The 14,234-nt window shown below is 38.4% G+C and overlaps 2 protein-coding genes and 1 pseudogene across 4 annotated transcripts in view; all 3 read right to left on the bottom strand.

Annotated features, from left to right (window-relative positions):
* LOC102843624 (DNA polymerase epsilon subunit 2-like) overlaps positions 1-14,234 on the bottom strand; it is a 53,537-nt gene that overhangs the window by 15,844 nt on the left and 23,459 nt on the right. For 2 of the 3 annotated variants that reach the window (XM_006899210.1, XM_006899211.1), the window contains exons 4-10: positions 13,620-13,697; positions 13,193-13,286; positions 7,381-7,455; positions 6,561-6,644; positions 5,648-5,704; positions 5,166-5,214; positions 3,727-3,799 (exon numbers count right to left, since the gene is read on the bottom strand). In XM_006899210.1, the coding sequence (XP_006899272.1) occupies positions 3,727-3,799; positions 5,166-5,214; positions 5,648-5,704; positions 6,561-6,644; positions 7,381-7,455; positions 13,193-13,286; positions 13,620-13,697 (510 nt within the window). The remainder of the gene's footprint in view (positions 1-3,726; positions 3,800-5,165; positions 5,215-5,647; positions 5,705-6,560; positions 6,645-7,380; positions 7,456-13,192; positions 13,287-13,619; positions 13,698-14,234) is intronic. The other variant, XM_006899212.1, reaches the window with a different exon arrangement.
* Positions 2,084-3,718, bottom strand: LOC102847287 (annotated as a pseudogene).
* Positions 9,118-9,636, bottom strand: LOC102877480 (translationally-controlled tumor protein-like). Its single transcript, XM_006899209.1, has one exon. It carries the CDS (start codon positions 9,634-9,636, stop codon positions 9,118-9,120), a length of 519 nt encoding a protein of 172 aa, XP_006899271.1.

Here is a 14,234-nt window from a genome sequence, read left to right as displayed (position 1 = left end):
CTAAAACCAGAAGAGGATAAAATAGATGAATGGGACCTTCTAAGAATCAAATACCTATGCACATCCAAAAACTTCTCCAATAAGGTAAAAAGGGAAGCCACAGACTGGGAAAAAATATTTGGCAATGGCATGTCTGATAAGGGACTTATATCTAGAATTTATATAATACTTGAGCATCATAACAAAATAAAGGTAAACAACATAATTGAAAAATGGGCACAGGATATGAACAGACACTTCACCAAAGAGGGCATTCAGATGGAAAACAAACACATGAAGAAATGTTCAAAATCTCTAGCTTCAAGAGGGATGCAAATCAAAACAACTATGAGATATCATTCCATCCCAGAAACAACAGCAAAAACTCAACAGAGCAGCAAACAATAAATGCTGGCAAGATTGTGGAGAAACTGGAACCCTTATTCACTGTTGGTGGGAGTGTAAAATGGTGCAACCACTACGGAAGGCAGTATTGTGCTTTCTCAAAAAGTTGCAAATAGAAATACCATTTGACCCAGCAATTTCACTACTGGGAATATACCCTAAAGAAACCAGAACTGCCACCCAAGCAGATATATGCACACCCATATTTATTGCAGCTTTGTTCATAATATTATGCTGAGTGAAATATCTCAGTCACAAAAAGATAAATATTGCATAATGCTACTGTTATAATACAGGACTGACATGGGGCTTGAGAGGGAACTAAGAAAAGAGGGAATAATGTACATGGCATTGAAACAGATGAGGGAGAGAACTTTATAAAACAAAGATATGATTAGGTATTATTGGCATGGCAAGAGTCCAGAATAATAGCTGCATTGTAAAGTGGACTGGGGGGAGAGACTGTATAACAATTTAAGAATTTTTTTCCCCAAAGAATAAAGCAAATTGGCAGGGAGTTAGAGCAGGGAGGAAAATGTGCAACAATGAATGAATCCAAATGCAAGTTCTCTATAAACTTTCATGAAAATTTAAATTAAAAAATGGAAAAAAGATACTCTTTTTCTCATAAGGTATTAAGATATAGTATTAAACATGTGATATGAGTGGCTAAGCTAGACTCTAGCTGTTTGTTTTCGAGGGTAAAATAGTAATGATGGATTAGAAAGTTACATCCTGTAACCGACTCATAGCTGACCTTCCAGCAGGTTTTCAGAGGTGGCAAATCATCTATCCTTCTCTTATGGAGCAGCAGTGCATTCAAACCATGTGCCTTTGCGACTGCAGCACAGCTTCTTAGCACTAGGCCAGCTGAGCTCTTTAAACTATACCATTCTTAAGCTATTTTCTCTACTATGTAGTTAAAAAGAACTATATCCTAGAATGTTCCAAGGATCTTATAGTCACATAGAGCAATCTTTACAAAGGAAGTCAACTAAGGCAAAAGTGGTCAACAAAGATCCAGCCACTTGAAACTTTGTATATATTATCCCATTAGAAATACTCCAGGTGTACCTGCTTAATTGTGGTTGTTTTACTACCCCACAAATTAGTCATCCCTCGTCCTACTCCCTCTCCTCAAGTCTCCCTATTCTCTAAGACAGGCCAATGTTGCTATCAGGCCAATAATATTCCTATAATGGCCTCTGAATGTTCAAGTGTAAGAAAAACAAACTGATTGTTGTTTTATTATAAGAAATTGCCAGTCAACCCAACAATCATCAACCACTACCTTGATCAGACATCAATAGGGAGACTAGGCCTTCCACAAGCAAAAAGATTATAACTTGCTGAAGGCACAGATGATGATCAGCATTTTTTAGCAATTACTATGTACTCTGTCTTCTTAGACATAATGTGACTGCCACTTAATAGGCTATGAGTGTATGAGTATAATATATGAGTATAGTGCAAACATATTTTTTATCATTATTTAAAAAAAGGAATTTATTAGTAACAGAAGAGGGTCCTATTTGCTCTCCCCATTTTTTGCCCTGCTCAGCCTTTCCTCCTCGTTCAGATGGACAGACACAGGAAACAAAGGTGGATCAGGGACAGAGCAGTACAAGCAATGAAAAGATGGAGTCTCTGGGTCTTCACTCTTCCACCCACTTATGGACTATCCAAATCTCCTGGCCAGTCAGATATTCAAGTCATCATTGGGGTCTTCTTGGTCCAAGTCCATCATAAGCTTCTGGCTTACAGAAGATTGGACTGGTGGCCTGGCCTGGTCCAAGGTGCAACAGAGCCTACTGTTTCAGAGCTGAAAGGGAAGGGCAGGGTCAGCTTATCTTTGGCTGCTTTTTCTTTCTTGGACATGTGAAGGCTGAAGGTCAAATGAGCTGTAGGATACACCTGGGTAGTAGGAAGGTCTAGGTGGGGGAAGGATTCTAAGGGGGCAGGATGGAGAACCACTGAGTCTGATGGGCTGGGCGTTGCTGGGGCCTCCGGAAAATGATGTGGGTTGAGGTGTGGCCCATCATGTCATCCAGAGTCACCTCCATCTGTGCAAGGCTGCTCAGTGCCCCCACAGGACCTGAGCCATGAAGCTCCTCATGCAGCAGGCCCAGCACACATACCTGCTCCACTGGGGAGCTGGTCTCATAGCAGAAGTCCTGACAATGTAGAGCATGCAGGATCTGGCACAATGTGATGCTGGAGAGGTGAAGCAGCAGTCAACTCAGTGAATAGAGAATAATGATAATAGGACCAGGATGTTTCTTCCTACACAGGTCACTCAGTGTACCCAGGGGTCCCGAGGAAGGGTCCCGCCAGTCTTTGACCAATTGAATGGGTCTCTGAAGAGATCATGATAGCCACTCAGTTGTTAATATCAGAGTCAAAACCTTCACAGAACTCCTCCTTGCTCACTTCACAACCCAGGATGTGGACTTGTTCCTCACAAAGTGCAGAGTTCCTGATAAATACCTTCAAGAGACTGCGCCCTTCCCACTCCACGGAATCCCAAAACAGGACTAAGCCCCCAGGAGCCAACAACAAATCCAAACATAATTTTTTATATGCACTAGGAAACCAAAATCACTTGTGTGACTTGCTTTAGTGTAGTGGTATAAAACCAGATGAGGATTCAGCCTGAGTATTGCTAGAGCTTCTGATTGTTTAAGAGAACTCAGAAATCTATACCTTTATGAGCAATTTCTTAATATTTAAACACTGGAAACTATTCAGAATGTTATTTAAACACTACAAAGCAAACAAAAAAAAAAGGGAAGAAAGTCCAATCCAGGCCACCATTGTGCATTCATTACTCAAATATTTTTAGTGACAGGGTACCCACTCTTCTCAGGAAAATCCCTTTAGGATAGATCTATTATGAAGTTTCCCCTTATATGTGGAAGCTATAATCTGCTTCTTAAAACTTTTACTCTTCTGTTCTTGAATAAAACATAACAGATGTTTAATGAATGTTTAGACAACAATAATATAAAAAAGTCAGGACTTGATATTAGATGGGGATTCAATGCTTCTGTTCTCCTACTACTTTGCATGAACTTTTCAGCAACCCTGTTATCTCAACAAAACAAGTAAGTCAGAAATCATTAACAGTTAAAATCAAAGCAAAAAATGTTCTTCCAACTCGGGCCATTATGCAAGTTTTCAGTTACAAAGAAAAGAGTCATCCAACTTCCATGTTCCATTGGTTTCTCCATTCTGACACAAAGCCTGCTGCCTCAAAATTGTTAATATATGAAATAAGATCAGACAATCACTACTGCCAGTATTACAGAATTCCTACTGAGTTTAAATCAAACATTTTTATACCTAGTAGTTGTAGAAGGTTCAGTGGGTGGAAAGCCAAATGCATTAACATGGAACACTTGATCTTCAAACCAACCTGAAAAAAAATAGGTTATAAATCACTTTCACAGGTCCAATTCTTCTTTTTTTTTACCTGAAAGATCAAAACTATGAAACACAAAGTAGTAATGCCAAGTTATATAGATTTACCCCCTGTATACTGACTACAGAAGCTGAAACGCTAACTTTAGATCCTTAGTCTCAACTCTAAAGTTTACAAAGATAGAAATAATAGGTTCAGATATTAATGCCTCACCTTTTTATTTTACAGTCATTTGAACTCTAGAAAGATTAAGGTAAATAGATTAGAAAATGCTTTACTTTATGACCCTTGTTGTTGTTAGGTACCATCAGTTAAGTACTACTCATAGCAAACCTATGAACAACAGAACAACAGATCTGAACCCTGTCCTACCCTGTGCCATCCTCATCAACTCTGACACACTTGATCTCATTGCTGCAGTCACTAAGTCATACCATCTCATTGAGGGTCTTCCTCTTTCATTGACCTTTCTAAGCATGATATCCCTTTCCAAGAAATAGCCTCTCTTAGTGGGATGCCCAAAGTATGTGACATGAAGCTTTGCCATCCTTACTTCCAAGGAGCATTCTGGATATACTTTTTCCAAGACCCTAAGTAAATCTTAAAAGTTTTAAATATCAACTTTATTGATTTATAATTAACATATAGCCCAACTGACACTTCTAGTGAGTGTATCACTGAGCTTTCTCCATATTTCTTTTCAAGGAAGGAGATCTGTCCCTTTGGGGACGTAACTTTTTTTTTTCTTGTTGTGTACCATCGAGTCAGATCTGACTGGCACAGGAGGAGATTGCCCCTCCTTCTCCAGTGGAGCCATCTGGTGGATTTAAACCACATGCCTTTGAGATTGCAGTGTACCTTCTTTTCACTAGGCCACCTGAGCTCCCTGGGATGTAAATTTTTAATAAATCCAATTTTACTATTTTGCCTTAAAAAAAGGTGTATAACTTACCTGTTTTTAGAATATATTCAGTAAGCTTGATTGCACAGTGGTTAGTTAAAGTGTCCAATTGCTAACCAAAGGCTCAGTTTGACCACAGCAGTATTTTGTGAAGAAAGATTAGGAGGAAGTCAGCCCCCTAAAGATTTCCAGCCTTAAAAATCCTATGGGGCAATATTATTCTGTCCTAAAGGGTTGCTGTGAGTCAGCAACTCAATGTAGTAGGTATAATATATTTACAAAGTCATGCAAACATTCCCTAATTTCAGATTATTTTTTGTCTTCTCAAAAAAAGAGTCTAACGAGTTTATTGTCAGAAGTATCCTCTTATAAAATTATAGCACATTAACAGAAATTAATCAATCTAGAAATTATTTTACTGCAAAATGTTGCAAAAAAGAAAGGAGTATACTAACTTACCTTCTGCTAAGACAAAACAGGCTTCTGTGTATAAACCATTATGGAACTGGTATCAGCAGTTGAGGAAGATAACAATGTTTAAGGCACTGATAAAGTCAACATACAACTGAGGTCAAAAGGACTTCCTTGCAAATAGTAAGTTAAAAATCTTAGCATTTGAAGTTGTGAACAGATTATAGCTTAAAAACTATGGGCTCTAATTTCCTTGTATTTAATTTCAAGATATAGTCTCCTTATAGAGACAATATAGAATATTCCTGTAACATGTAGGACTTTCTCAGTGGTTTATCAGGACTCTCAAAATAGGAAGGAATTAAAGTTCTTTTTGTCTCTTTTTAGGATTATGTCTTCTATGATCTTACAACCATCCACTTTATGAAGTTGCTGGGAACTCAAATAGATAAACTTGGGAATGGTATAAAATTAACTTTCCCAATTCACTTAAAATAGATATTTTTTTTTTTAAACAAAGTGAAGGATATAGCTTTAGTAAGATCCAGTTGTACTGTTCCAGTAGGATCTTCCAGAAAAAATTTCCCCTAAAAATAAAGAAAATCATCTATATGTATATAAAAATTAACACTGTGATAAAATAACCTAAATACTGACAGTTCTGAAAACGGAACATAGTCAAGTGAACAAAGGATATTTTTTTTAAAAAAATCAGACTTCCTCCAGAGTGAAGGCCAAATAGTGGAGTGGACTTGGGGGGAGGGATTGTATAACAATGAAAGAGTTTTTTCTTTTCAAGGAGAAGAGTGAATTGGGGAGGAGGGGGTGGGCAGGGAGAAAAGTGCAACAATGAATGACTGGAAACCCTAAGTCTCTTTACACTTTCAGTAAAATTGATAAAAAAAAAAAGGGGGGGGGGGGAATCAGACTTCCTACCAGGCTTTTCCCTTTACTAATCTGACAATCCCAGGCTAAACATAAACAGACTAATATTAGTCCAAACTAGACTAGTATTAGTCTAAACATAATATATACACATACATAACGGCTGCTGTAGATGAAGAAATGTCAAGAGGCATACTAGCTGGCTACCCCAGGACACTCTTTTCAAGTGATTTTACCTAACACAGTCAACAGAGCCTCCAAGGGACCAGGATGTGGTCTGCAGATTTGTTTTTGTTTATTCAGAAATCTTATACTCTCATTTCAATCAGAGGTCACTGAGGGGATAATTTCAGACTATGGAAATTGGTTACCAGACAAGGCAATCCTTCTTGATGTCTATTCAAGAAACTGAACTCAAATGAAAATGCTACTTGGTTGGAGGTGGAAGTCTTAAAATAACACATTCTTGTACCTTCTGTTGAAATGCTATATGTAAACGATACTTCATCAACTTGAATGCTGAAAATAAAAGTTTGATGCTTATTAAGTTTAACTTACCTCTTTTAACTGCGTTATCATCCCAAGAACAATCACATCTCCAATTTTGGTTGTACTACCCAATAAAGTTTCTATTGTTTTAAGCTAAAATAAAATAAATTATTAAAGATTGAAAATAGATTATTTTAGGAAATTAATAGTTTTAGGTAAAAATAAATCTTAGTACAGATTTCAGTACTTTATAGCTGTGTTACATTAGAAAAAAATCAATAAAATCTTAGAGAATTTACTTTATCCTGCAAAACTGCAAATATATGCTGGTCTAGAAATAGTATATTTGGGAAAAAAACCCTCATAATTTCAGACATTTGCCAACGATTTACATTTCATGTGTTATCATTTTGAATAAATATCCTAGAATAAGACTATTTCTTTCTTTATTTTATTATTTTGTATGTGTGTACCGTCAAATTGGATCTGACTAGTACAGGAGGAGATTGTCCCTCCTTCTTCAGCAGAGCATCTGGTGGATTCGAACCGCATGCCTCTGGGATTGCAGTGCAACTTCTTGCCACAAGGCTACTAGAGCTCCCTCAAGTCTATTTATTTCTAAAATATAGAAGATGGTAGGAGTTTTGTTTATTTGGTCAGAAGGAATTAGTAGCTTCTATTAAAGGTCTGAAGGACCTGTAATAAAGGCTGCACCAATACAGGGCAGGCATCTAGCATACTTAGCTAAACAGTCAATTAAAGTTATCAGAGGTTAATTTTCATTTCAATGTCAATAACTTATAATTAAGCAATAAATATTAAACAAATATTTAAAAATATTAAACATAAACCGCAGCCCCTCCCCTTAAAACTCAGATAATGTTCTAACCTGGAACTTGCTTCCACTCTCATCAGGATAAGAACCTATCACTGGAGGAGTAAATAATTCATGCCTATGCGTTCTCTAGAAAAAGAAAGATTCACATCGATCATTGAAACAGATACTCTATACTAAATTCATTAAAATAGTGACCTGATGGAATACTGTCTGTAAACTTGTGTTGTCATTAAATGATGTCAAGTTGGTTTCAACTCATAGCGGCCCTGTGTACAACAGAATGAAACGCTGGTCCTGTGCCCTCCTCAAAGATATTGCTATGCTTGAACCCCATGCTGCAGCCACTGTATTCATCCAGTCTTCCTCTTAGCAGAGTCAAGCATGATGTGCTTCTCTAGGGACTGAGGTCTCTTGATAACATATTCAAAGTACTGTGAGATGAAGCCTCACCATCTTTGTTTCTAAGGAGCATTTGGGCTGCACTTCTTTTCCAAAACAAATTTGTTCATTCTCCTAGCTGTTTTGTGTTTGTTTTTTAAAATTATTTTTTACTATTATTTTGTTTACGTGTACTGTCAAATCTGATCTGACTGGTACAGGAGATTGCCCCTCCTTCTCCAGCAGAGCATCTGGTGGATTTGAACCACTTACTTCTAGGATTGCAGTGCAGCTTCTTGCCACTCGGCCACCAGAATTCCCTTCCTAGCTGTTGTTTTTGTTGTGTGCCATCGAGTCCACTACAACTCATAGCAACCCTATGAACAATGGCTCTGAACTTAGCCCTGCCCTAAGCCAACCTCACTGTCTCTGACACATCTGACCCCACTGCCACAGTCACTGTATTTATCCATCTCATCCAGGGTTTTCCCCTTCTGTGCTGACTTTTTAACCCTTCCAAGCATGATGTCCTTCCCCAAGGACTGGCAGAGCTTCAAAATCCTTGTCTCCAACGAATAACCTGGTTTCACCCTCTCTAGGACCAGTGTTGTTGTTTTTGTTAGGTGGCATCAAGTATGACCCAAGACAACACTATGAATAACAATGAATAATAATGAAAACTATGAATAACAATGAATAATAATGAAGTCTGTCCTATCCTGTGCCATCCTCACACTTTCTGACACACCAGAGCCCATTGCGGCAGTCCCTATGCCAACCCACCTGGTTGAGGATCGTCTTCTCCTTCACTGACCCTCTCTGCTTTTCCAAGCATGATGTTCTTCTCCAAGAAATAGCCTCTCTTGGCAACATGCACAAAGTTTGTGAGACAAAGCTCTATCATCTTTGCCTTCAAAGAGCACTCTGGCTGCACTTTCTCCAAGACATATTTGTTCTTTTGGCAGACCATGGGATGGATGGTCAGTACTCTACTTCAACCCCATAGCTCAAAGGCATCAATTCTTCTTCTGTCATCCTTATACACTGTCCAGCTCTCCATAGCAAGTGACTGGAAAGACCATGGCCTGAGTCAGATGCACCTTAGTCCTCAAGCTGACATCATTACTTCTCAATAATTTAGAGAGGTCCCTACCTGCAGACTTTCCCAGTGCAATATATCTCCTGATTTCCTTTTTTTTTTTTTAAGTTTAAACACACTTTATTTTTAGACAACCTATGACATTTTTTCCCTTTAAAAAAATGCCTCCGCTCCAAATAAATGAAGGTCAAAATTAAAATGGAGAGCTCAAGATGGTATCTCAGTCCCATTTGTCGAAGTCCTGGTGTGGTGATGAAAAGCAGCAGCCAGATCAGATGACAGGTGATGGATCCAAAGAAGTGCCAAATTTGTTAACATTTCTCCATTTCTAAACCATCCTTAAAGAAAATCATGAATGGAGTCACACCATCCTCACGGTAGTCCAGCAGAGCAACCATGCCATCTGGATTCATGTTTTCACCAATAAAGAACTGGTAGTTTTTGAAATTAGCAAGGATGTGCTTGATCTGTTCTGCAGCCCCCGACATAAAAGGTTTTACTCTTTCTGGTTTTTGTTCTTCAAGTTTGCCTTTGAATGATTTCATGTAATCCTTGATGTACTTCTTGTAAGCTTCTTTTGTGAAGCTGGTTTCCTGCAAGTGATGGTTCATGACGATGTCAACACCAGTGATTACTGTGGTTTCGGTTCCTTCACAATCGGTGCCTTCAGCAGAGGCGTTTCCACCAATGAGCGAGTCATCAATGTTACCCTCCGTCCTACTGACCATCTTCCCCTCCACCTCCAGGCACAGTCCGCCTGCGATCTCCCGGATTTTGTAGATGTCGGAGAACAGCTCATCATGGCTGATGAGGTCCCGGTAGATGATCATGATGGCGACAAGGAGACGACGGCGGCGCTAGCTGAGCAGGTGCCGGAGCTCTGAGCGAGCGCGCTGCAGCAAGAGCAGGGCTCAGGGAGAGGGGGGAGCGGGCGGTAAAGTCTCCTGATTTCCTGACTGCTGATATCAAGGGTGGTGATTGTGGATCCAAATAAGATAAAGTTGTTGACAGTTTCAGTCTTTTCTCTAGCTATGATGATGTTGCTCTAGTGGTAAGAATTTTTGTTTTCTTAACATTGAGATGCAATCCTTATTGAAGGCTGTATTCCTTGATCTTCTGCAACAAGTGCTTCCAGTCCTTCTCACTTTCAGCAAGCAAGGTTGTGTCATTTGCATAATGCAGGTAATTGATAAATCTTCCTCCAGTCTTGATGTCACATTCTTCTTCACAGAGTCCAGCTTCTTTAATAATTCACCAAATGCCAGGACTATTAGTCCAAGGTATATTCCATATTCTTTGCAACATTAAACATCAAAAGCATCAATTCTTCTTAAGTCATAAGGATTCATCGTTCAGTTTTTGCATGCACGTAAGACAACTGAAAATTCTGTGGCTTAAATCGGACATATTTAGTTCTCAATGCGTTTCTTTAAGACTTCAGAGAGGTGATCTGTAGCAAATCTACCCAATGTTCTTTGATTTACTCATTGTTGCTTCCAGAGGTGCTGACTGGGTTCAAGTAAAAGTAAATCCTTGATAGTTTCAATCTTTTCTTCTCTGTTTATCATCATGAGGTTGATTAGAGGTCCAGCTGTGAAGATTTCCATTTTCTTAACATTGAGGTGTCACTGTTGTTGGTATGTACTGTAAGTTGGAACCAACTCATAGCTGTTCCTCCAGCGGGTTTTCAGAGGCAGTAACCTTTGTTCTTCATCAGTAAGTGTTTCAAGTCCTCTTGACTTTTACCAAGCAAGGCTGTGTCATCTATCTCAGACTGTTAATCATCTTCCTCCAATCCTTATGCTGCATTCTTCTTTGTACAGTAGTTTTTCAGAATACCTGCTCTACATAGGATGGTGAAAGGACGTTGTTGTTAGGTGCCATCAACCCATACTGAAACTATGAATAACAGATCTGAACCCTGTCCTATCTTGTGCCATCCTCACACTTCCTGACACATCAGAGCCCATTGCAGCAGAAGGAGAGGAAGATCCTCAACTAGGTGGATTGACAGGGTGACTGTCATATGGGAGAAAGGATATAACCCAGATATATACATTTCCCAATTTTAAACTGTACCATATTGTCTTGATCTGTTTAAACAACTGATTCTTGGCCTACACACAAATTCTGCACAAGGATGATCAAATCTTCTAAAATTGTCATTCTTTACAATGTATCCACAATATGTCATATTACACATAGTTGAAAACCTCTGCATAGTTAGTAAAACACAGATAACCAAAAATGAGGGGGGAAAAAACCCAAACACACAGATAAACATCTTCCTAGTATTCTTTGCTTTTAGCCACAATCCATCTGATATCAGCAGAATTATGGTTATTTCATGTCCTCTTTTGAATCCAGCTTGAATGTCTGGCAGTTCTCTCTTGATGTTGTGTTGCAACCATCTTTTATCTTATCATTTATTTATCAGCAAGATTTTATTTATATGTGATAGTAATTATATTGTTCTGTAATTTCCACCTTCCATTGTACTATCTTTATTTGGAATAAGAACAGATATGAAGTGCTTCAAGTCAGTTGGCCGAGTCACTTCCAAATTTCTTGGACTAGATAAGTGAGCACCTCAAGCATCACACTGGTTTACTGAAAGATCTCAATTGATGTTCTGTCAGTTTCTGGAATCTTGTTTTTTGACAGTGCAGCTTGGGCTTCTTCCTTCAGTACTATTGGCTCCTGCCTGATCCTATCCCACCTCTTGAAATTATGAATGCCAACAAATTATTTTGGTACAGTGACTCCATATATTCTTCCATCTACTTTCTACACTTCCTATGTCATTCAACAACTTGTGCATGGTATTCCTCACAAGCTGCACAGTATTCCTCACTACTGCAACCTGAGGCATAATTGTTTCCCCCATTCTTTCAGTTTGAGAAATCCCAAGCTTGTTCTTCCCTTTTGGTTTTCTAACTCCAGTCTCTGCATATATCATTATAATATTTTGTTTATCTTATGTCGTTGCTGTTGAGAACTGACTCATAGCTGACCTCCAGCATGATTTCAGAAGCTGGAAGTCACATGGGAGGAGACTGCCCATCTTTCTCCCTCAGAGAAGCTGGTGATTTGGGTTGGCAGAGCAATTCCTTAACACTAGGCCATCAGAGCTCCTTTGTTTATCTTATGGACAGTGGAAAACAAAGATTTTGGAGTAGAATGATGTTTAAAAAATCAGTTAGTTTTCAGGGAGATAAGTATAATCAAAATACGATGTAATTTATAGATGAGAAAAATCAGGTTCAGAAAGCTTATGTGGTACATCCAAAATAATACTGTGGACTTTAAAACATAATTTTAAAAAGAAATAGATAAAAGAAAGATGTGTGGCATTTACTGAATATTTTGCTCTGTGAAAAGCACTGTGTCAAATAAGCAAGAAGTTGGGGTTTACGAAAGGAGCAGATGAGACATGGGAGTGACCAAGTCTGACTTCTGCATGCTTCATAAAGGGGAACTTTCTCCATCAATAATATCCATAGCAGCAGAGAGCTGCTAGGTTACACATGCCACCTCCCCTCAATGCGCCTGCACCTTTTCCCACCAATCACTGTGTTTGATATTCATTGCTGACTCAAAGCCTTTACTTACAGTTGCGGTACCAACAGAGGGATTTATAAGGGAAATAGGTTGGGAAGTGGGAGAGGGAAAGCAAGTCCAGGTTTAGTACAAGAAGTCCCAAGCAAGATTAACAGCAAAAAATTTGTTAATTAGTAAAAGTCCAGGCTTCAGTTTAGCAACACAACTTCAAGAAGCCTCTGGTTTCCTCAATCATCTGGCAAGGTCGTTGTGTATCATAGAGGCAGAACCCACCCATAGCTGAGCCTCTGGCAGGTTTTCAAAGGCAGTTAATTGTACCAGAGGACATTGTCCGTCCTTCTCCCACAGAGCAGCTGGTGGCCTCGAAGCCGCGAACTGTGTGCCTGTGGGATTGTAATGCAGCTTCTCGCCCCTAGGCCACTTCAGTAATTTCATGTGTAAAACGAGCATATTAAAAGAACCTAACACATGGAGTTGCCATGGGTAGGGATCAACTTAACAGCAAAAGGTCTGGATTCTTTGGGATACTATAAGAATTAAATGAGGTAAGTAATGCCTTTAAAGTGTTAAATACAGTACCTGACACAACAAAACATGTAACAGATATTATCTACTATTTTGATTATCATCATTTATTAAGCAGAAAGTCCATTTTTTCTTATCTCTGTATTTTCTTTTTTCCCCCCTCTGTATTTTCTATATAGTCTCAAATATAGGCCCAAAACCAACTTGCTGAATGAAGAATTTTTTACTATCAATTTAATCCTTTTTTTAATCCTCAAACCACATTTAAGCTGAAATTTCTTCTTTCCCTCCACAACTTACCTGGTGTAAAATGGTGTACCGTTCACGAAACAGCTCTGCTTTATCTCTTGCAGATCCAAATAAATTTGGTGCAGGGTAGTTTGTCATTAACAATCTGGGGGGGGGGAGAATATCCATATAAGACTATCATAATACATAAGCTCAATTCTCATTGCCGTTGAGTCCAAAATGACTCAGAACTGTCCCTCCATTGGGTTTTCAAAAGCTATAAGTCACAAGAGAGGAAACTGTCCATCTTTCTCCTTTGGAGCATCTCATGGATCCAAACTGGCAGAGGTGTAGCCTTTTAATTAGCAGTGCAACTCCACAAACTAGGCCAATAGAGCTAGTTATAATCCAACAAAGTGAGCTAATAGTGAAATACAGTGCTATCCTCTTCAAAAGGTGTATCCAAAGTTAATTTAAAATTAAGAAACAATATACTTACGGAAGAAATTTCTTTCTTTCTGAGTTGTACACGAACCGTGGGATATCAAATGCTCCTATGATATTGAAAATATGGTCTCTGAAAAATATCCCACAAAAATATAACACTTGATTTATTAAAATATAATACTCTGGGTGAACATAATAACTTGTATCATGATCTTACATCATACATAACTTTGCAGTTTCTCAAGTTATACACAGTTTCTTACAGTTTTAAAAAATGAGAATATACAACAATGAATGAGTGGAAATCCAAAGCCTCTGTAAATTTTCACTGAAATTAATAACAAATTTAAATTAAAAAAAAATAATTAAGTTAGAGTAAGGATGGCAATGGATTTATAACTGCTCAAGCTAATAACACTATATCGTGGCATGGAGGAGGAACAGTGGAAATGTATGCACATTTACAACATTCCTCTTACCAAAACCATTTATGGAAAATAGGTCCTGCATTGGAACATGTATCTCTGGATTGGAAATGATGATATTGTTAATACTTCCAGCCTTAAGCTTAAAAGATTATAATGTTTAAAATTATTTGTTATACATTTGCTTAAATTTTCCCTCTTTTAACAACTGGGATCTAGAGGGAAGAGAAAAGACCAGAGAA

Source organism: Elephantulus edwardii, unplaced genomic scaffold (assembly GCF_000299155.1).
Source record: "Elephantulus edwardii isolate Elephantulus edwardi_28Jun2011 unplaced genomic scaffold, EleEdw1.0 scaffold00247, whole genome shotgun sequence".
Taxonomy (NCBI): domain Eukaryota; kingdom Metazoa; phylum Chordata; class Mammalia; order Macroscelidea; family Macroscelididae; genus Elephantulus; species Elephantulus edwardii.
Note: the sequence above shows the minus strand (reverse complement) of the source record. Positions and strands in the feature narration are given on the sequence as shown.